The sequence below is a fragment of the Narcine bancroftii genome, unplaced genomic scaffold (assembly GCF_036971445.1).
Source record: "Narcine bancroftii isolate sNarBan1 unplaced genomic scaffold, sNarBan1.hap1 Scaffold_125, whole genome shotgun sequence".
NCBI lineage: Eukaryota > Metazoa > Chordata > Chondrichthyes > Torpediniformes > Narcinidae > Narcine > Narcine bancroftii.
Window position 1 is genome coordinate 229,846 of NW_027211860.1, and position 21,032 is coordinate 250,877.

The following is a 21,032-nucleotide window of genomic DNA, read 5'->3' on the forward strand; positions in this document are numbered from 1 at the left end:
TAAGGGGTAGGGTAGGGGGTAGTGGTAGGGGGTGCGGGGATGGGGAAGGGGTAGGAGGTAGGGTTAGGGGAAGTGGGTAGGTTGTAAGGGATAGGGTAGGGATAGTGGTAGGGGGTGCGGGTATGGGGAAGGGGTAGGGTTAGGGGAAGGGGGTAGGTTGTAAGGGATAGGGTAGGGGGTAGTTGTAGGGGGTGTGGGTATGGGGAAGGTGTAGGAGGTATGGTTAGGGGAAGGGGATAGTTGTAGGGGGTGCGGGTATGGGGAAGGGGTAGGAGGTAGGGTTAGGGGAAGGAGGTAGGTTGTAAGGGATAGGGATAGGGTTTAGTTTAGGGTTGGGTAAGTTGGGTAGAGTTAGGGTTAGTGTTAGGAGACATGGGGTAGGGTTATATCTTGGTTTATGGTTAGGTCTATAGTTCGGGGAAGTGGGCTGTGTTAGGTATAGGGGAAGGGGGTAGGAGCAGGGGGGTAGAGGAGGAGTGAGGTTTGGGGTTAGGGGATGGTGGGTAGCATTAGGGTTGGGGTTAGGGGGTGGCATAGGCATAGGAATAAAGTTAGGGTTAGTGGACGGGGTGGGGGTAGAGTTAGGGGACGTGGAGTGGTGGTAGGGGTATCGGTAGTGTTAAGGTTAGGTTTAGGATTTTGTTAGGGGTTAGGGTTAGGAGTAGGAGGAAGGGAAGGGGGAGGGGAATGGGGGAGGCGAGCGGGGGACGGGAACTGGGGACTGGAAGGGGGAGGGGATGTGGGAGGGGAACGGGCAGTGGAAAGGGGAGGGGAACGGGGTAGAGGAAAGGGGAGGTGAACGGTGGACGGCATCCCTAGCCCCTCCCCTCCCCTTCCCTTCCCCCGCATTTCCCCTGCCTCTCCTCTCCTCCTTCCAGAAGAAGCTGGGCCTCTTTCCGTCCAGAACCTCCCTGTGGTTTCAGAGCCTCCGTTTCAGGAAGTGCCCTCGACGCTTGCTGCTGGACAGACATCTTGTCTCTTGATTCATTCTGTACCATTGATATTAAATTTAAAAATGATTGGGTTTTTTAAAGCTTGAACTCAAAAGCTGGTCCAGATAGAGAAAACATAAACAGGCCCTTCAGCCCCTCTCTCCTGCTAGCTGAGCTGTTGTAATCAGTCCATATTCCTCTCACCCTTTTCATTCTTAGCTCCCATCCAGCTCATGTTGCCTTGTTAATCTCATGGCCTGTGGGAAGATGCTATTTCCCTCCCTGGCTGCTCTGCTTTTATTCCTCCATATCTCCTTCCTGATGGCAGGGCGACAAAGATGCTCTGTGCTGGATATCTATGAGTCTATTTACAGAGCCCATCCCTGCAATCAATCAGGGGACCGTTGCCTTGAGGTGGCACCCATGTTGCCTCTCCCTCAGCACTCTCAGAACACTACTGCACCCTCCTTCCCCTCCTTTCCCAGGTCTCAGTAACCCGCTGACAATTCCAGTCAGCTGCCATGTCTATACCCTGCCCCACCTTAACCGATGGATCGACCAGCGCCTTCTCCCCTCAAGAGTTCGAGGAATCCACTCTCTCGCAATGTCCTGCTATCGAATGCCCTGCATCCTCCTTCCCACTTGGTTCCTCCTGTTATCAGGCGCCTGGATGGACCCCACCCTGTTGAAACTACCCATGTTCTCACTGATCTCTCTGCGCCTCTGCCCTCCATCCAGGGGTCTTGGATTTCTTGTGGGGGTGGTGGAGAACAAAGCACCAACTTAAGGAGATGGGGAGCAGTACAAAGACCCCCAGGTCCAGGAGACAGGGAGAACCACAGAGATACCCATCTCTGTCATTCGGGTAAAACCTGATTATCAGGTGCAATGTGCAAGGAACTTTCGGTCCTGCTGCACGTGGGCCAGGTTTAGCCCATCCCCACACCACCACCCTGTCAATTCCCAAAACAAATTTCCTATTCATGTGGGGGTCCAAAATGGATAGAGTCTGGAGAAGGACAGTGTACATCGTCAATCAATGGGGACAAGGGTGTAACCAGCATGGCCATAATTGTGTGTGGCTGTGCTTGCAACCAAAGTGCAAGGGCACCAAATGCTGCTATGTGCTGAGGTTCTACCTGGCTTAGGTGTTGCGAAAGATTGGCCTGGCCCTGGTGCTGCACAATGTTCCAGTCAGCAAGACTTTGCCCCTTTACCTTCCTGGGAACGGTTTCATAGACAAACACATTTGACCACAAAGCCATCAGGCAGTGGTCAGCAGAGAATGTCTGACACAGAGACTCTAGGACTAGATGGGATACTGCGGGGTGGTCCACGGAGCAGAGCATCCAGAGACAGACATCCAGAACTGCTGGAAAACCAGAAACTCGGTGAAAGATGCCCTTCAGTTTGCCTGAAACCCAGATGGGAGTAGCAAACACTAGAAGACATCTGTCTAAAGCAAAGGGAGGAAGATTTAGGGGAGATATCAGGGGTATTTTCTTTTACCCAGAGTTGTGGGTGTCAAGAATGCCTTGCCAGGAGTAGTGATGAAGGCCAAAACATTAGGGGCATTTTAGGGGTTCTTAGTTACATTGAGGGGCTGAGACCAAGGAGGATATTCTCCAACAGCAGAGGGTGGCAGTAACCACAATATGTCAAAGTGGTGGCAATGAAGCTCAACAGAGACCATCTAATGTGACTGTGTGCCTGGCTGCGGGAATTTGGACTTACTATATAGACCTTGCTAAGTGCTAGTTCAGGTTGGAAACGTTCGACTTCCTTGGGGGTCAAATCAACAGGCACGGAACTAAACCCTGCTTGAAAAGGTAGAGTTTGTTAAGTGCTTCCTCAAACCCCACATAATGAAGGGGCTGCAAGAATTCACTGGTACGATTAATTTTTATCACCGATTCATACCGGTAGTGGCCGACATCATTTTTTTGTTTTTAAACTTTATTTAAGATTTTATAACATGAATAACATATAGAATTACATTTAAAAAATTAAGAACAAAATAATAAAATTACAATACAGTATCAGTAATCTAAATAAAGTATACCCTCCCCAATAATTATTACACATTAATAACCCAACTCAAATTAGTCCAACCCCCCCTTCCCCCAATATAAAGAGTGAAGAATTAATAAAGTTAATAATATATGTGAGAAAAAAACCCACTTACAAAAAAAACCAAAAACATAACCGATTAAAATACTAACAAAAAGAAAAGTAATTAATACTAAGATATCAGACTTAAAAAACATATTTAAATCAAACTTAAATGCATATATTTAACAGAGTTAAGATGAAACATATAATTAACAAACTTAATATAAAAAATTAGTAAAATTAGTAACATTGTCTATCAAAAATTCTGAAACAATAATCAATTCTTTAAAAAAAATTGTAGCATGAGAAAAAAAAAGATGAAAAATAAAACTTTCTCAATAGAGATAAACCTTCACCAAATATCAACTAACTTCACATCTAACATCATATTAGTCACATAAACTGCCATCTTAAAACAAAATTCCAACCTCATTAAACATTGTACAATTCAAATTTGGTACTCTTCCACCATTTTTCCCTTTTAACCTTGAATAATTACCCAATAAAAGCTCCAATACCACATTTAAATATCCCCAAACATTACGTTAAAATTCAGATATCCAAATAATAAAAATACATCTACAACGAAATCTATATCTTCAACAAATAGAGCATAAGCCACAAACAAAATTCAAGCCTCATTAAGAATTGTACAATTCAATTTATAACTTTCACCATTATTCCCTTCGTTCTATAACTAAAATAGCAAAATAATATGCACCAGAATTACCACTCCTTTCACCTTAAAGTTAAAGAAAAAATATTTAAAAAAAACTTATCCATCCCATTCACATTTAAATTTCAAATATTCCTGATCTACTGAATAAACTTTACAAAAAAAACCACATGAATTTTTAGTTTTTTAAACAATCAAATACTTTCTTATGCTTTTTTTTATAAACACAAAAGAAAACCCTTAACTCTTTAATCTAATAATACAAAAAAAGGAAAAATAACAGGTAGGAGGTTAAAAATACCCCCTCCCGTCTAAACCACGCAATTCGGTAACTCCCAAAAAAAATGGGTGTGAGATAACTCACACGTAGCAGATGACTTTCAGGAAATAGTGCCCATCCAGTTCTCTCCCCCAACTCTCACTTCATCTTAAACTAACATCATCATTATTTAATATTCCTTTTTTAAAAAAAAATTAAAAAAAAAGAACAACTCTTCTTTTAATCAGCTCCAACTGCCGAGTCACCATTACAACCATTCCTTCTTGGAGCACGGCTCTTTTCTTCCATCTCTCGTCTCCTTAGAGATCGCGGCGACTACGTCTCTGTTGAAACCGAGTAATTGGCAGCTCTTGAGCAAATGCTGTAGCTTCCTTTGGAGAATCAAAGAACTTTGGTTGGCAACCATCTTGAAAAACCTTCAAAACAGCTGGATATCTAAAGGTTGCCTTATAACCTTTCTTCCACAACAACTCTTTAGCAGAATTGAATTCCCGTCATTGGAACATAACTTCTTGACTCAAATCTGCATAGAAGAAAACTCGATTATTTTGAATCATCAAGGGTGATTTTCTCTTGTGCATTTCTAATAGCCACTCGTAAAATTATTTCTCTGTCGTAATAATTCAACCAACGAACCAAAACAGGTCTTGGACTTTGACCTGAAATAGGTCTTCTACGCAAGGCTCTGTGAGCACGTTCCAGTATTATATCTTCCGGGAAATGTCTTGACCCAGCACCTGCGGAATCCATTCAGTAAAACATTTTCTTGGGTCTGGTCCCTCCATTCCTTCCGGCAAACCAATAATCTTTATATTGTTCCGTCTGGATTGGTTTTCCAAATAATCAATCTTTTTCACCAAATCTTTATTTTGAGTTTGTAAGTCTTTGACCATTTTGGTCACATCTGAAACATGATCTCGTATTTCGTATATATCTTCTTCACACGAATTAAATTTATCTCTCACTTCAAGCTTAAAAGCTCCAAACTCAGCCATCTGTTGAGAATGTATTTTCACCACAGAGTATTAAACCTAGTACCAAGTTCAGTCATAATCTTGGATAATCCCTGCATTGTATAAGATAATTTAGATTCAAGATTCACAAGAATCTTTTCAATTGGAAGAGATTCTGGCTCAACAGATTCCTGCTTCTTCTGCATAACCAAAGGGTCTTCTTTTGCTTCCTTCATTCTGGTTGTCTTCCTTGTAGTATAGCTGCGTGTGGAAACCCCTGCCACAGCCTCTCCAGCAATGACTGGAGGACGCTGGCCTGGGTTTTCTCCAGTCCATCAAGTTGTATAGGTTCTTTTATCTCAAAAGGTGCAGTTTGCAGTGCCACCGCTACAGTTGACAAATGCCTTTCCCCAGCCGGTACTTCAACTGATGTTACTACAAGTGGTTCATTCATAACATTGCCGTCAGATGCTACTGCACATGTGCGAACCTGAGTAACTCTTTGTTCTAAAGGCTGTTTGGCATCCTCTTTAGAGGGCTCTACCGATGTAATATTGAACTCAACATCCGAAAGCTGTACCTTTCTCCTGGGATCCATTTCAGGCTGAGTCTCGATGTCTTTCCTGTAGGTAGGCTCCAAAACTTGAACTTTTGGAAAATGTAGTTTTTTGATAATCTGTTGTCGTTTTTTTTTTGCTCTTTTCCACCAATTTTACCATCATAAGTTAAATTAACAGCACTGAAGTTATCTAAACTTTTAAAGAATTTTAACGGGCATTTCTAGACAAAACATTAAGATAGAGTCAGGAGAGGACTGGAAGGCACGTCTGATCCTTACGCCATCTTGCCACGCCTCCCCGTGGCCCTCATCATGCGGAGAAAGGTAAAGACATTACCTGGGACAATAGGATTTGGAGGCGTCCAGAAGGCCAAGGACGCACTGGCCAACACAACCCTTGTGGTACACGCCAGGCCAGAGACACCCACCACTCTCACAGTAGATGCTTCCTGCACAGCAGTAGGGGATGCACTGGAGTAATTCATCAAAGGGGAATGGCAGCCCCTGTCCTTCTTTAGCAGACACCTCTGGCCACCTGAACTCAAATACAGCGTCTTTGACTGAGAACAATTGGTGCTGTACCTGGCAGTCAGGCACTTAAGGTATTTTTGGAAGGTAGACAATTCAGTGTCTTCATGGACCAGAAGCCATTATTTTTTGCCTTCCATAAAGTGTTAGACCTGTGGTCGGCCAAGCAGCAGCGACTCCTCTCATATGAGTCTGAGTTCACTACAGACATTCAACACATCATGGGTGACGCATTGCCCCATCCCCGCAATCAAGTCTGTCCAGGCCCTGTCCCAGTGAATAGACTACTTAGCCCTCGGCAGGGGACAGCAGGATGACCCTGAGATCCTTGCAAGCAAGACAGCAATGTCCAGGCTCAGGCTAGACGATGTTAACATCGATCCTGGTAAGTAGACGGTCCTCTGCGACATTTCAATGGCAAACCCCACCTCATCGTGCCGACAGCATTGAGATGGCAGTTTTATGATGAGGTGCACAATCTGACGCACCCGGCCATCAGTACTGTCAAAATGGTGGTCAATCGGTTGGTCTTGCTGAGCCTCCAGAAACAGGTTGTCAGTGGGCCAAGGCCTGCACACTCTGCCAGATGATCAAAATACAGACATACGTGAAGGCACCATGCCAGACATTCGAGCCAGCACCACATAGGTTCAGCCACATCTACAATGACATTGTAGGGTCACTACTGGCCTCCCGCGGGATGAGTTACCTTCTCACCATGATTGCCTGCTCCATGAGGTTCCCCGAGGCGGTCCAGCTGGCTGACACAACCACTTGTGTCCTCCATTAAATTGGAAGCGGTAATAAATATAAAGGAAAGTTTGATAATAAATGGTCTCCCTTGCAGTTGGGGTACAATGTATTTCTTGAGATCAGAGGAATCCTGGAGCCAAGACAAAGTGATCCTGTGTTTCCCAAGGATTTGATTGAGTTGTTGGGGTAGTTGTAAGTGGAAGGGCCGAAAGGTCTCCTGCTCCTTCCACTGCCTGTTTTCTGTCTTGCGATGCTGATTGGTTTCACATGTGTGTTCGCTCGATCGCTCGCTGATTGGTTGCTTCAGTTGCGCGAGCCAATGGGTTGATTCAGTGAGGCCGCTATTGGATTGGATGCTGAAGTCGGGTTGGATTGATGGGCGGGTTCGCGGGCTGATTGGCTCGTGCTGTGAGGAGGTGGGACGTTGGCGGCGGCGTCGTCTGATCGGGGTCCGTCGCGTCGCCGCGGGCGCGAATGGAATGAAGTTGGCGGCAGCGCCGGGACCTTCCTCAGCCGCGCGGTCCAGGGAAAGCGGGCGACCCGCAGCCCGCCGGGACCCACCCGGGAGCGGCCGGTACCGGCGGTGTGTTTGGGTGGAGCCGAGGCGTCGGTGCAGGGGGTGGGGAGGGGAGGCGGATGAGGGAGAGGGAGGGGGATGGGAGGGGCGGGAGCCCGGAGCGGGCGGGGCAGGTGAATGAGGGGAGGGGGCGGGGCCAGGCAGGGGTAAGGGGGAGGGTGAAGGGGGAGTTGGAGGGTGAGGGGGAGGCTGGGCAAGGAGGGGAGGGGAGGGAAGGGGAGGGGGAGGGGAGGGCAGGGCAGGGGGGGGAGGTGGGCAGGGGGGGGGAGGAGGGCAGGGGGGGGAGGAGGGCAGGGGGGGGAGGAGGGCAGGGGGGGGGAGGAGGGCAGGGGGGGGAGGAGGGCAGGGGGGGGGAGGAGGGCAGGGGGGGAGGAGGGCAGGGGGGGGAGGAGGGCGGGGGGGGAGGAGGGCAGGGGGGGGAGGAGGGCAAATCCACACTAATTGGGGACTGGAGGTGAAGAAATTCTGGATCCAATTGCACAGTATGTTGTGGCGACCCAGGACTTTGGAGTTTCCTCATCAGCTTTGATGGGAGGATGGTTTGGAATGCCAGACTCTAGTCAATAAAGAGCATTCTGATGGATTCACCTTTGTCATCTGGGTGTTTCAGGGTTTTGGCAGAGCCAGTGAAGATGGCATCTGCCATAGGTCTGGTACTGCATTAACCAAATTGGAATTGATCCATGTCGCCCTTTGGACAGGAGATGATGTACTTCAACACCAGCCCCTCAATCCACCCTATCACTGGATGTGAGTGTCACTCGTCAATCATCATTTAGGAAGATTACCCCACTCTTTGGAACTGGTATGTTTGATGCCTATTTGAAACAGGTGGGTGCCACTCCCTGTCGGAGTGAGATGTTGAAGATATCCATGGCCAGTTGGTCAACACAGGTTATCAGTCCTCTGCTGGGTTCTCCATCCAGGCTTGATCCTTTCCTTTGATTCACTCTCCTGAAGGCAGCCCATGTTGTCATTTCGGTTACTGATAGCAGCAGATCATCAAGAGATGTAGGGGGGGAGGGGTGTGCAGTGGTTCTTCCCTGTACTAGTGGTCATATCAGGTGTAGAAGGCATTGAGTTCATGTGGAGTGAGGCTTTGCCATCTCCCACTGCACCAGATTTGTTTTTGCAGCACTTTATGTCATTTAGGCCCCTGACACAGCTGATGGGTATCCTTTGTTGTTTCCATTCTCATGCTGAATCTCCACTACCTGCGAGATGGCTTTCCATGGTTCGTATTGGCTCCTTGTGTATCTGTATCTCCAAACTGTGATTTGGCTCTCAGCAATTTCTGGATATTGTTGTTCATCCAGGATTTCTGGTTGAGAAAACTCCCTGAACAATTTGGTGGGGACACCCTTGTCCACAGCTGATTTGATAAAGTTCGCTATGTTCCTGGTACAGTGATTCAGTTTCTCAGGTGAGTTCTTGAACACGATCCAATCCAGGGACTCGAGGCAGTCCTGCAGCTGGCTTCCCCTCCCGTGACCACCTTCTGGTTGTCCTGATCTAATAAGTGTTGTGAGCAATTTTAGGCCCCATTTCTAAGAGAGGATGTGATGGCCCACAGGTGGTTTACAAGAATGATCCTGGTGATGAGAGGAATAATGTTTGAGGAGCATTTGATGGTTCTGGGCCTGGACTCGCCCGAGTTTAGAACAATGAGACAGGACCTCATTGAAATCTGATGAATAGTGAAAGGGCTGGATAGAGAGGATGTTGCCAGTCGTGGGAGAGTTTAGGATCAGTGGGAACAACCTCAGAATAAAAGGATGTCTGTTTCAAACTGAGATGCAGAAACCTTTTCATCTAGAGCAGTGATTTTCAAACTCCTCCTCAACCCCACCCCCACCCCCCGGATCATATTCTACTTAATCCTTATGCCAGAAGTGCTCTGTTAGTAAGGGATTACTTAAAGTGGGAGGTGAGTGGAAAGAAAGTTTGAAAACCACTGTTTTAAGTGTACCTCATTGACTTGTTCTGTGCGTGGTTTCATAACTCCAGAGGAAATGGGCCAGTGACAATTTTTCTCAGGCAAAATATTTCCTTCACAATTGGGTCCACTGCAGTCTTTCTCAGCCTTTATTCCCATTCATATTCCACTTTAAGCAATCTCTTACTCATTTTTCAACACTCCAAGGAATAAAGTCCCAACCTGTTCAACCTTTCCCTGTAGCTCAACTCCTGAAGACCTGGCAGCATCCTAGTAAATGTTCTCTGCACTCTTTCAATCTTACTAATACTCTCCCTGTAGCTAGGTGACCAGAACTCCACACAATACTCCAAATTTGGCCTGACCATCTACTTATCCAACCTCACCATAACTTCCCAATTCCTATTTTCAATATGTTAATTAATGAAGGCCAAGATGACAAAAGCTGTCTTTAGAACCCTGTCGTCCTGTGACACCACTTTCATGGAATCATGTAACTGTGTTTTATCTCTTGCTGCCGATTGGTATAACTTCTCTGTTCAATTTCATAATGTTGGCTTCTGGACTATTTTATTGTGCCCTTGATCTAGAGCACACATGTCAAACTCTGGCAAGCGGGCCAAATGTGGCCCGCGATATAATTATATTTGGTCCGCAAGATCATTTCAAAAATGTATTAGAGGTGGCCCACCGATGCTGTTTTTTGGTAATGTCACCCCCACCATCCTCCCCCTTCATTGCACATCCTTCCCCATTGTAACACGAGAAATTGTAACACGAGAAGTCTGTCGATGTCATCAGCCGGCAAGCCGGTTGGAACGCTCCCCGCACAACCAGTCACTTCTCCCACCTGTCGAGCGGTGCGGCGGATTGGCGAGCGCCTGTGATTTCCTGTCGGCGCGACGGGCATGGCAGGCTGCGTATGGCCCCTGGGAAGCGCGAGCCCCGCGCGACTGGCACCGGACAACACTTCCACAGCACAAGCGCACTTCTCCCAGTCGCCACGGCCTTCAGCGCTTGCACCCGCGCGGACCCCAGGGACAGCTGGTTTGGCCCTGCACATGAAGAGAGAGATGGTGGCTGTCCGCAAAAGCTGATCGGCAGCGCACTGGGCCTGAGTGGGTGGGTAAGCAGGGGTAGGCAGAGGGTGTAGGTGAGGAGTAATGGGCAGGGGAAGTTATGGTGGTGCGAGGGGCAGTTAGAGGGAGGGATGAGTAGAAGGAGGGGTGGATAGGGAAGAGGTAAAAGGGAAGGGGCAGGGCGAGTAGGGGAGGGGTGATTAGAGGGTGAGAGACGGGTAGAGGGAGGAACAGGTTGAGGGGAGAGGCAGTAGAGGGGCGTGTATAGGATGGGGTAGGTAGAGGCAGAGCGAGTGGAGTGAGGGGTGAGTAGAGGTTGGGTAAAGGACTGGTCAGATAGAGAGATGATGGGTCGAGGGTGAATAGAGGCCTCGAGCCTGAGGAGTGAGCAGGAAATGCTGAGTCCTGATGCAGGCCAAAATGGACACAGCATTACATATGTTGAAAGAAGAGAAAACATACAGATGTTGTTGAAAATTTTCAATAAATATTTAGTTCGGCCCTCGACTTAGTCCAAGTTTTTAATTTTGGCCTTCTGTGAATTTGAGTTTGACACCCCTGATCTAGAGAGTAATGGCAGGGCAAAACAATTTTGTTTTCTTTTGTCAGGTCAAATTTTGTCACATTGATCCAAAAACAAGTATTTTCACCATTCCTTCATTTCAGATTCTCTGCAGCTGTGGTATTGTTCCTCACAGTGACGGCATCATGTTTGTCTTGTTTATCCTTTACCCCTCCATCCAGACAGATGTGGTGATCAATGAGTCGACTCCACTCATCCAGCACCACTGCCATTTCTGCAGCTTGGGCTTTTCATCCCACGTATTCAGTTTGTTATTTCCCCTCTTCTTTTTCTCAGCAAAGAGAATCAGGTTTGTTTGATCATCTTTCTGAATCCCAGTGAAAGGTTATCGACCTGAAGGTTTTAACTCCGATTATTTTTCCAGTAGATGACCTGCTGAGTATTTCCAGCATTGAGATTTTATTTTACTTTCTTGGTGTATTACTGAGTACTTTGAATGGGAGAAGAAATGTGGGTTGGGTTTAAGTGGAGAAGTCTAGATCATGGAGTGGATTTAGAAAAATAGACATAAAAGGGGAGGGTGCATGGAAATAGTTAATTCATCTTTTGAAATGTTTTTTGAGCTATGATTGTTTTCTGATGTACGCGCAGTGTTCAGAATTAAAAATTTATTGTGATGAACATGTCAGAAAATTTGTCATATTGTGGCAATAATACAGGTGCAAATATTGATCTAAATTACATTTTAAAAAAAGAAATCCATTTGTGCAAAATGAAGAGTAAGTGAGGGAGTGACTGTGGTTCCTTGTCCATTCAAAAATCTGATGGCAGAGGGGGAGAAGCTGTGTTTGTACCATTGGGTGTTCGTCTTCATGCTCCTGGACCTGTTTCCCTGGTGATCACAGTGTGAAGTACGCCTGGTCTGGGTGGTGAGGGTCCTTGAGGATAGAGGTTGTTTTCTTGAGACTGCCTCTTGGAAAAGTCCTTAATACATGGGCGAAGGATGAAAGGGGAAAAGTTTAGTGGAAACATGAGGGGGAGCTTCTCCACACAAGGTGGTGGGAAAGTGGAACAAGCTGCCAGCTGCATGAGGAAATGTGAGCTCAATGTTAGCAATGAAGAGTTTGGACAAGTTCAGGGATACGAGGGAGATGGAGGGTGATGGACTGGTTGCTGGTCAGTGGGACAAGGCAGAATAAGAGTTTGGCACAGACTAGAAAAGCTGAAGGGCCTGTATCGGTGCTGTTATATTCTGTGAATCCATGGAGTGATGCACTGGGTCGTACATCTACAACCCGACAAAACTACCATGGTGCCTGCACAAAAGCACACAATATGCAGCACGTAATGACCAAATGAATCAACTAAATAAATATATGTAGAGGGCCAAGCGGGCACACAGCCCACGTTGTGAACCGTTGGTGACGCAGTTCTCCGACGTCGCGCAATACCATAAAACAGACCACTGGGCACTCACCCATTTAATGGACCACACGTGCACGGTGCTGCATGCCGAGGAACAGCACGTTGATCTGTGGTGTCTTCTACGGGTAGGTACAGGACATTCACAGGGCTTAATTTAAACCTGCTGGTTCCATGGATCGATAGCAAACTCTTAATAATGTCTCACCATGTCTCATTTGGCAGCCTATAATATACCCTCATCCTTCTTATTTTTTCATTTTACCCACACTGCCTCCCTCGATGAGCCCTCCTTTATCTTTCTCTGGATTCTAGCTGTTGTAAGCCAAGAAACATTTTTGTAAATCTTCTCTGCACTCTCTCCATCTATCTATATCCTTCCTTTGACAAATGAGTCCAGAACTGAACACAATACTCCAAACCTGGCCTCACCAATGCCTTCAACAGTCGCAGCATCATTTTCCAGCTGTACTTTATGCTATGATATATGCCATAACCACCCTGTCTACCTGGCAATCCACCTTCAAGGAACTCTGTACCGTAACTCCAAGATCCCTCTGTTCCTCTGCATTCCTCGATGCCCTCCCCTTAACTGCATATGTCTTAGTTTGGTTATTTTTTCTGGAATGCAGCACCTCACACTTGTCGACATTAAATTCCTTCTGCCATCTTTCAGTCCACTTTTCCAAACAAACCAAATCCTGTAATCTAAGAAAACCTTCCTCACCACCACCACTCCCCCTATTTTCATATCATCTGCATATTTGCTTACCCAGTTAACCATCCCATTTCATTCCCTAACCACAGATCGAACATTGCACCCCCTGTAGTGGGCATCTCCACATACTGCTGCAAAAAGCAGTCCTGAACACATTGTATAAACTCTAAGCCATCCTGCCCTCTCACTGACTGTGTTTCCCAATCGATGTTAGGAAAATTGAAATCCCCAAACAACACCACCCTATTCCTACTGCAGATCTCAGCTAATTCCTTGCACATTTGCTCTTCTAATTCTCCCTTCCCATTTCCCAGACTATAATGTACCCCTATAATAGTAACCTCACCCTTCTTATTTTTTAGTTTTACCCACACTGCCTCCCTCGATGAGACCTCCAGTCTCTTGCCTGAGCACCGCTGTAATATCTTCCCTGACAAGTAATGTGGTATATAAAAGAAGTCTGTAAAGTTTGAATAAAGCAGTCTTGTGTTGACTAACATGGGTATGTATATGACTTTAGTAGCTGTACCGAAGTTGCCGCCAGAAATGGTGAGCCCCGAATGCAAAATTCAGCCGAAGCTTGAATCTCCAGTGATCATGGACACAACGACTGCAGCAGCTGCCACCACGGCTGCAGTTAAACCAGGTTCTGCCTATTTCTCCTGGAATTGACTAGACATGAGCTTTTAAATATGGAGGGCCTGGGTGACAGGGATGCATCTGATCTAATGAATGAGATGCTCGTATTAGCAGATGGCCATTCTCATTGTTTACTTTTTGAGATTCTATTCCTGTCCAAACTCCCAGGTCGTGTCGCAATACCAATCGTTAACATGGATTTCTGCCATCCCCATGATGTAGCGTGGGAGGCTGACAGGCTCGATCATACTGCAATGCAATCATCTGCTCACAAACAGCCTCTTTGATCAGTAGATCCATCTACCGTGTCCTACAAGCCTCCTATATCTGCAGTTCAGTTAAAGAAGGATGAGTGCACTGATAGGCGGTGAAAATGGTGTTTTTACCATCGCCAATGGGGAAAAAAGCACATAGATGTGTCCCGCCATTTATCTATTAGAAAAAAGGCAGGAAATGAAAAGAACGGCTGCCAGTTGGGGCCTCGGCATCTGGCACAAGTACCGACTGGCCTATTGTATCTTCAAGACGACGCTAGTAAGTGCAAATATCCAACCAACCTATTTTGAAAAAAAAACATAAATAACAACACTTGGCTCTTCAAGCAGCAAATGGGGCTACAATTCCCTGCTTTAGCAAAGGACGGGTCACGATTGGGAAAGGAGGTGTGACATTCCGTCGGAATTGTGTATTGTCTTCCGTTGCACAGGTCATTTTGGGTGCAAATTTTTTAAGGTCCCATGATTTGCCAGTAGACGTGAAGTGGAGGAAATTGGTCATTCCACCACTTTGAAAACATACCCACTGGTATGCAGCAAAGGGAGAATTTCCTACCTCGGGATGCATACCCCGCACAAAGATGCGTATGCTGTCCTGCTCAATGAATTTCCCACCATTATCTCCTAATTTCAACACCTCCAAAACAGACCAAGGTGTGTCCCATTACATAGACACTTCAGACCTGCCGATTTACGCCAGGGCTCATCATCTTCCAACTGATTCACTGCGGCAGGCAAGGGCAGAGTTTACTGCAAGGGAGATATTAGGCATCATTCAGTGCTTCAACAGTCCTTGGGCATCACCGTTCCACACGGTACCCAAAAAAACAGATGGATTGAGACCCTGCGGCAATTACTGTAGGCTCATTAACTACACCCAACAGATACCCTCTCCCTCATATGCAACATTTTTCTGCCCATCTGCACATTTTCCATGTTTTCTCCAAAGTTGATCTTGTCAAGGGATACAGTCAGATCCTGGTCTATAAGGATGACATTGTTACCCCTTTTGGGCTTTTTGAATTTCTTAAAGATACCATTTGGGCTGAAGAATGCCACTCAAACTTTCTAGCATCTTATAGATGCTTTGGGCAGAGTTCACTTCCATCTACTTGGATGACGTCCTCAAAGCCAGTCAAACTGAACAGGATATAACCAACTGCATTTAGGCTGTCTGTTCCAATGGCTGCAGGAATTCCATCAACCATAGCAAATAACAATTTGGCAAGTCCACCATCGACTTCCTGGGACACAAGATCATGGTCAATGGTGTATTTCCCTTAACCATCAAGGTAGAGGCAGTCTGTGCTTTTCCAACACCTACCACGGTTCAGGGCCTGCAGAAATTCTTGGGCATGAAAAACTTCTTCACCGATTCATTCCAGCAGCTACTGACATTCTTCGACCATGGTTTCCGATCCTCACCACAAAGCACAGGGATGATCCCTGGAGAACAGAGGCAGAGGTTGAGTTTGCAATGCCAAAGATGCTTTAATCAACGCAGCAATGCTCCCCCATCCTAACCCCGACACTTCCTTGACATTTAGTCCTGATGCCTCGAGTACGGCCCTGGGTGTGGTTCTTGAGTAGTACGTCGATGGCCATTGCCAACTCCTCATGTTCTTTTCCTGACATCTTTGGCCATTGGAGATGAAATATCGTGCATTGTATCAAGCCACATGGCACTTCTGATTTGTTTTGGAGGGTCGGCATTTCACTGTGTTCATAGACCACCAGACGCTCGTTTTTGCCTTCAGCAAAATAACGGATCCATGGCCAGCAAGACAGCAGGGTCACTATCATATATTTCAGAATTTACCATGGACGTGCGCTATATTTCTGGTAAAAACAATGCCGTCACGAATATTCTGTCCAGACTGACTGTATATCATATTCAGCGTGACATTGATATTCTGGAATTAGCCAGTGTCTAGACAATGGACCCCGATGTTCAGGCATACAGTACGGCCATTACTAACCTGGACATACAGCAGGGGGCAGCACAACTGGGTGGCCAACCTTACTTCGTGACATGTTTTTGGGCTACACTCGACCAGTGATTCCACCATCTTGGAGGCAACGTCTTTTTGACCAGATACACAGCTTGTCTCATCCATGCATCAGAACATCTGTCAAGCTCATGTCAAATAAATATGTATGACATGGACTGAAAAAATGTGTCGCTCAATGGGTTTGAACATGTACCTCCTGCCAGACTGCCAAAATTCAGTGCCACATTAAGGCACCTCTTCAACCTTTCCCATCGGTACGCAGGCAGTTGGAACACATGCATGTGGACCTGCTTGGACCATTGCCAGTATCTCAAAACATGAGATACATTCTAACAGACGTAGAATGTTTCACACGCTGGCCAGTGGCCGTCCCTTTGCCATCCAGTGACACTGAGACAAAGGCCAGAGCATTCATCTTCAATTGGATGGCTAGATTTGGTTTCCCGACCCACATTTCTTCAGACCGCGGAACAGAATTCACCCACGGTCCAACGGCTTTGTGGATGTTTCCACCGGCATCTGAAGTCCGCACTTAAGGCCCAACTCACCGGTCTCAATTAGGTTGATGAGTTGCCCTGGGTTCTATTGGGAGTGTGCACGGCTCCAAAGGAAGATAGGTCTGCATTGTCCGAAGAGATGGTTTATGGTACGGTCCTTACAGTTTCATGGGACTTTCATTTCACAACCAACTCTGATCTGAACATCCTTCAGCAGCTTCGACATGGTGTCGCGATCAGCAAACCTTTTCCTAACCACTGGCTTGGATCCTCTAAGCAGAATGTTCCCCCACCACTCCTGGATATTGATTTTGTTTTTATCCCAGGAGTTCCGTTACAATGACTGTATGAGGGTCCTTTCCACGTGGTGAAGATAGATGGGGTTCTTTATACTTTGGACATTGGTGGGCATTCACAGCTGTTTAATGTGGACAGACTCAAGCCTGCCCATGTGGATCCCGCTTCACCTCTTCAGTGCCCCAAGCCCAGACGGCGAGGGGGTCCACCTCAGGTGCATGCAGCTGGTGTTTCAGTTTCTGGCGACGGGTTCTGGGTGGGGGTGGGGGGGGTTGGTGTAGCAGCTGTCTAGTGGGCTGAGTGGGCAAGGTTCTTTGGCGGGTGCGTGAAATCATAAGGCAAAGAGCTGGGTACTCATCCATTTAATTGACAACCCTCGCGTGGTGCTGCGTGCCAAAGAATGGAACGCTGATCTGTGGATTCTCTTGCCGGAAGGTGCGGAACATTCACAGGGCTTAATTTAAACCTGTGGTCCCGTGGATCGGCAGCAAACAAATAATAATGTTCCACCTTGACCCATGGAGCCCGGGACAAGCTGTAAATAAAATAAGCCTGTATAGTTTGTATAAAGCAGTCTTTTGTTGACTAACCTGGTGTATGTGTGTTCCTTTAGTAGCTCTATCAAAGTAGCCGCTACATATATAAATATTTTGGATGATTATCCCACTTACAAGATACTTTTCATCCATCTCACACCCTGTGGGAAGAAACTATTCCCCAGCCTGGCAGTCCTGATTTTGATGATGGACGTGGTTAAAGATGCTGAGCACTGCATGGAAATGGTCTTTGTACAATTCCTTGAGCCCTATTTGAACAACACTCCCAGTAATGTCATCGTCAGAAGAAAAGGAGACCCCAGTGATCCTCACAACTCTTTGCATCATTCCTGTCTGATGTTTTACAGCTACTAGACCATCCAATGATGCAGCCAGACAGGAGAATCAACTGCGCTCCTGTGAAATTTCAGGATGAGAGCCGTTGGCCTTGACCTCCTCAGTCTCCTTTGGAAGTGTAGGCACTTCCTGACCAATAAGGAAGTGTGATTGTTTTGTGTATTAATACGTGTGCTGTATGGATGGGAATTTTACGTGATTGTATTGTCTATTCTTGCTCTTTAACAATCTTTAGTGGATAGAAGTAGTCATTGTACTTTAGGATGTACAATCATGTACAGATTATCATTAAATAGCCATTTGGCCCAGATGTCTATTCAGTCCAAGAATACTTTCGATCACAGGCAGATTTTGAACAATAACACCATTCATTCTGCAACAACTGCCGCTTAATTTTGCCAGTTGTTCAATGGCAAGCTATATAGGAAAAACACCATGTCGACTCTTCTACCTTAAAGGAGTAATTATATTCAAATGGGCAGTAGATCAAGAGATGGAGACAGTGAAATCAGACAGAGGTGAGTGGCTGCTTAAATTAGAAACATTCGTGTTCATGCTATAGAGTTTAAGGCTGCCCAGGAGGAATATAATGTGTTTTCTTTAAGATTGTTTACCCTCACCTTGGTGAAGGATGGGGCCAACAGAAATGTTGTTGGAAGGGTTCGAGAATTGATATGGTAGGCCACAGGAGGCTCAAGTTTAGATCCACAGAGCGCATGTGTTCAGCAAAATGGCCACCCAGTCTCTATTTGGACTTGCTGATATCGAGGTCAACTGAGTCAACCAAATGTAGGAGATTAAGTTGGATGGGGTGCATGCGAAACACTGCCTCAACTGGAAGGTCTGATTGTGGCCTTGGATGGAGGTGAGAGGATAGGAAGGGACAAGTTTGGCAATTTCTGCGGTTTCAATGGGAAGTGCATCAGGTGGTGGTGGGTGGAGAGGAAAGTGCCGTCGAGGGAGTCACAGAAAGATGTGCCCCTGTTAAAAGAGGATCTGAGTGGAGCAGGTTAGAGGATGGTGCTGAAGTTGGAAGTGTTCAAGGTTAACGAGTCAGATGTGGCAGCTGATGGGTGGTAAGTGAGAAACCTGAGGGATTCTGTCCTTGTTCGGCTGGAGAGGAGGTGGGGTAAGGGCAGAAAGAGAATTGGAGATACGGGTGCAGACTTTATCAAAGACAGTATGGAGAAAACTGCATTTATTGAAGAAATAAGACATTTTGGGTGTCCTGGAGTAGAAGACCTCATCTTGGGACTGTTACAGGCCCAGAGGACCCCAAATCCTAGCAGCAATAGGAAATCACCAAGACAAAGGGATACTTTAACAAATGTTGTTTTTAATTGTCCAGGCCTTCCAGCATTTGAAATGCCTCTGAGGTCCCCCTTATCCTTCTGTACTCCAACTAGTACAGTCGAAGAGTCGACAATTGTTCCTCATACACTAACCCTTTCATTCCTGATATCATTCCAGTAAATCATCTCTGGCCTTCTCCAACACCAGCACATCTTTTCTCAAATGCGGCACCCAAAACTCTAATTCTGATTGAATGGAAAGGCACTTCTCCAACGACACAAACACAACAGTTAAATTATATTATGTTTTGTTGATATTTACAAAAAATTATTGAAGAGTCAATTAATAATTTTCAAAAGATGCCGGGTCCCTTTTTTGGACTATTATCATAACCTGAAGTTGCTGTGTTACGAGACCAGAGGATCCCAAAACACAGCAGCAATAGATATTCACCAAGACAAATGGTGACTAAAACAAAAGCTGATATTAATTATCTTTAAACATGAACACGATTTACACTTTAACTTATCACTATTTTAATACTTTAACTTAATTTACTTAACTTACCCCCCTTCTAATTCTAAGTGCACATGTGTGTAATGTGTGTGTAAGTTCAGAAAAGTTCTTTGGTTCACAGTCCAATCTCACTTCTCATTCCTCCAAGTCCACTTGTTGCAGTCCATTCATATACTGTGCACATAATTGAACATATATAAAGTTCACCAGGCTTTGGTGCTCGAAAGGTAAATGATTACCACTCAGGAAGGTTCTTGTTGGTTTTCGGAGAGAGGTGTGTTGTTCAGGGAAGTATTACGGTGTTTTTAACTCAACGTACTGTCAGAAATAAAACTTCTCACACATGAGTCTCTTTAAAACTGATGACACGACAAGCTTTATTTACAAGTCAGCAGAGTTGGACTCAACTGGCTTCTCACCAGTTAAGCCCCGATACATACAGTGCATTGATTTTTATACCCTTATTGTTTGCCCTTCCCCTTCTTATTAATACTGTTTTAATTGGTTAGTATTGCAAAAGCATTCTAAGTATAACTGCATTTTTAATTATCACGTTCGTTACGTACGCTGCGAACTCTACATACACTAAATTCTGTTTCTCACCCTTCTTATCAATCTTTTGTCTCCTGCATGTCTCTCACTATGACCATGAAAAAATATGTGTAAAAAAAACATATCCAGCTGAACCTTTTGTCCTTGGCTGCTAGTAAGCTCCCTGTCCGTTCTGGCTTCCCTTTTTATGATTAATCATCACATTTTAACTTAAGCCATTTTAACCTAAATTCTCTATATATAACAATCCACCCCTTTCTCTCTTTAAAATGTGTGTATTATATATATATGAATGGGGATTTTAACTCGGGGAAGAGAAACGTTTCATGATAAATTAATCTCGTGTTGAAGTAAAATTCTAACGGGGTCTCCCAGTCCCCCTGGTTGCATAGCCTGTTGGACCATGGAAATCACCAGGCTGCGTAGACAGGGAATAATACAGGGCAAAACAAGTAGGAGGAATAAAATACCTCCGATGACCCACAATAAGGTACGCCACCAGGTTCCTCCAAACCATTTGTCTATCTAATTTAATTTTGCAAAAGGATGTCAGGTTTGAACTGGTACATGGGACAAAGTACGAATATTATCAGCGATTTTTCGAATGGCTTGGCCATTATCATCAATCTGTAAGCAGCAGTTAGTCAAATTAAGCTTTCCACATACACCTCCTTCTGTGGCTAGGAGATAGTCTAGGGCCAGACGGTTCTGATACATAGCAGAGCGCATTTGACCTTGCTGGGATGCAAGTAATTGCAGGGCTAGAGCTGTTTGATTTGTAACAATTTCAAGGACTGCTTGCAAGCGAATAATGCGATTTAACATATAAATAGGAGTACGATAACCCCAGGATCCATCTTGAGCCCATGTAGCGGGACCATAATATTGAATTATGCGTTCTGGAGGCCAATCATCTCCCCATTGTCCCAAATGTACCGTGCTAGAGCGGGGCTGACGGTGTAATGTATCAAAAACCTTCACTCCTAATTTATGACCGTGATCGTGGGGTA

At 45.6% G+C, this 21,032-nt stretch overlaps 1 protein-coding gene across 5 annotated transcripts in view; it reads left to right on the forward strand.

The window, feature by feature from the left end:
* Positions 1-7,267: 7,267 nt before the first annotated feature.
* Positions 7,268-21,032, forward strand: part of LOC138750369 (glycogen synthase kinase-3 alpha-like) — a 75,444-nt gene continuing 61,679 nt past the window's right edge. For 3 of the 5 annotated variants that reach the window (XM_069912434.1, XM_069912433.1, XM_069912441.1), the window contains exon 1: positions 7,268-7,367. In XM_069912434.1, coding sequence (XP_069768535.1) covers positions 7,273-7,367 — 95 coding nt within the window. In that variant the 5' untranslated portion in view covers positions 7,268-7,272. Of the gene's footprint in view, positions 7,368-7,935; positions 8,121-21,032 lie in introns of those variants that run through there. The other 2 variants (XM_069912435.1, XM_069912437.1) reach the window with 1 other exon arrangement.